General features: G+C 57.2%; 1 protein-coding gene across 6 annotated transcripts in view; it reads right to left on the reverse strand.

Annotated features, from left to right (window-relative positions):
* BRD4 (bromodomain containing 4) overlaps positions 1 to 507 on the reverse strand; it is a 55,769-nt gene that overhangs the window by 9,928 nt on the left and 45,334 nt on the right. For all 6 annotated transcript variants that reach the window (XM_015850467.2, XM_015850466.2, XM_015850469.2 and 3 more), the window contains one exon: positions 9 to 103. In XM_015850467.2, the coding sequence (XP_015705953.1) occupies positions 9 to 103 (95 nt within the window). The remainder of the gene's footprint in view (positions 1 to 8; positions 104 to 507) is intronic.

Raw genomic sequence — 507 nt, forward strand, 5'->3', positions numbered from 1 at the left:
GGCTGGATGTTTTGTTGAGGTGGCGACTGGTGGACCAAGCCCTGGAACGGCGGCATCTGTGGGGAATGCATCATGAGAGGGGAAGGGGCTTCCCGCAAGTGACCTGCAACAGTTCGGCACCAGTCAGTCAAATGCTGTTCGGAGACGACGCCGGTCGCGACACGCAGAGCCCTATCGCGACACATAGAGCCCTATTGCGACACATAGAGCCCTATCACGACACACAGCGCCCTATCGCGACACATAGAGCCCTATCGCGACACAAAGAGCCCTATCACGACACATAGAGCCCTATTGCGACACATAGAGCCCTATCACAACACATAGAGCCCTATTGCGACACATAGGGCCCTATCGCGACACACAGCACCCTATCGCGACACATAGAGCCCTATCGCGACACACAGCGCCCTATCGCGACACATAGCGCGCTATCGCGACACATAGAGCCCTATCGCGACACACAGAGCCCTATCGCGACACATAGAGCCCTATCGCGACACACAG

This window comes from Coturnix japonica, unplaced genomic scaffold (assembly GCF_001577835.2).
Source record: "Coturnix japonica isolate 7356 unplaced genomic scaffold, Coturnix japonica 2.1 chrUnrandom461, whole genome shotgun sequence".
NCBI classification, from domain to species: domain Eukaryota; kingdom Metazoa; phylum Chordata; class Aves; order Galliformes; family Phasianidae; genus Coturnix; species Coturnix japonica.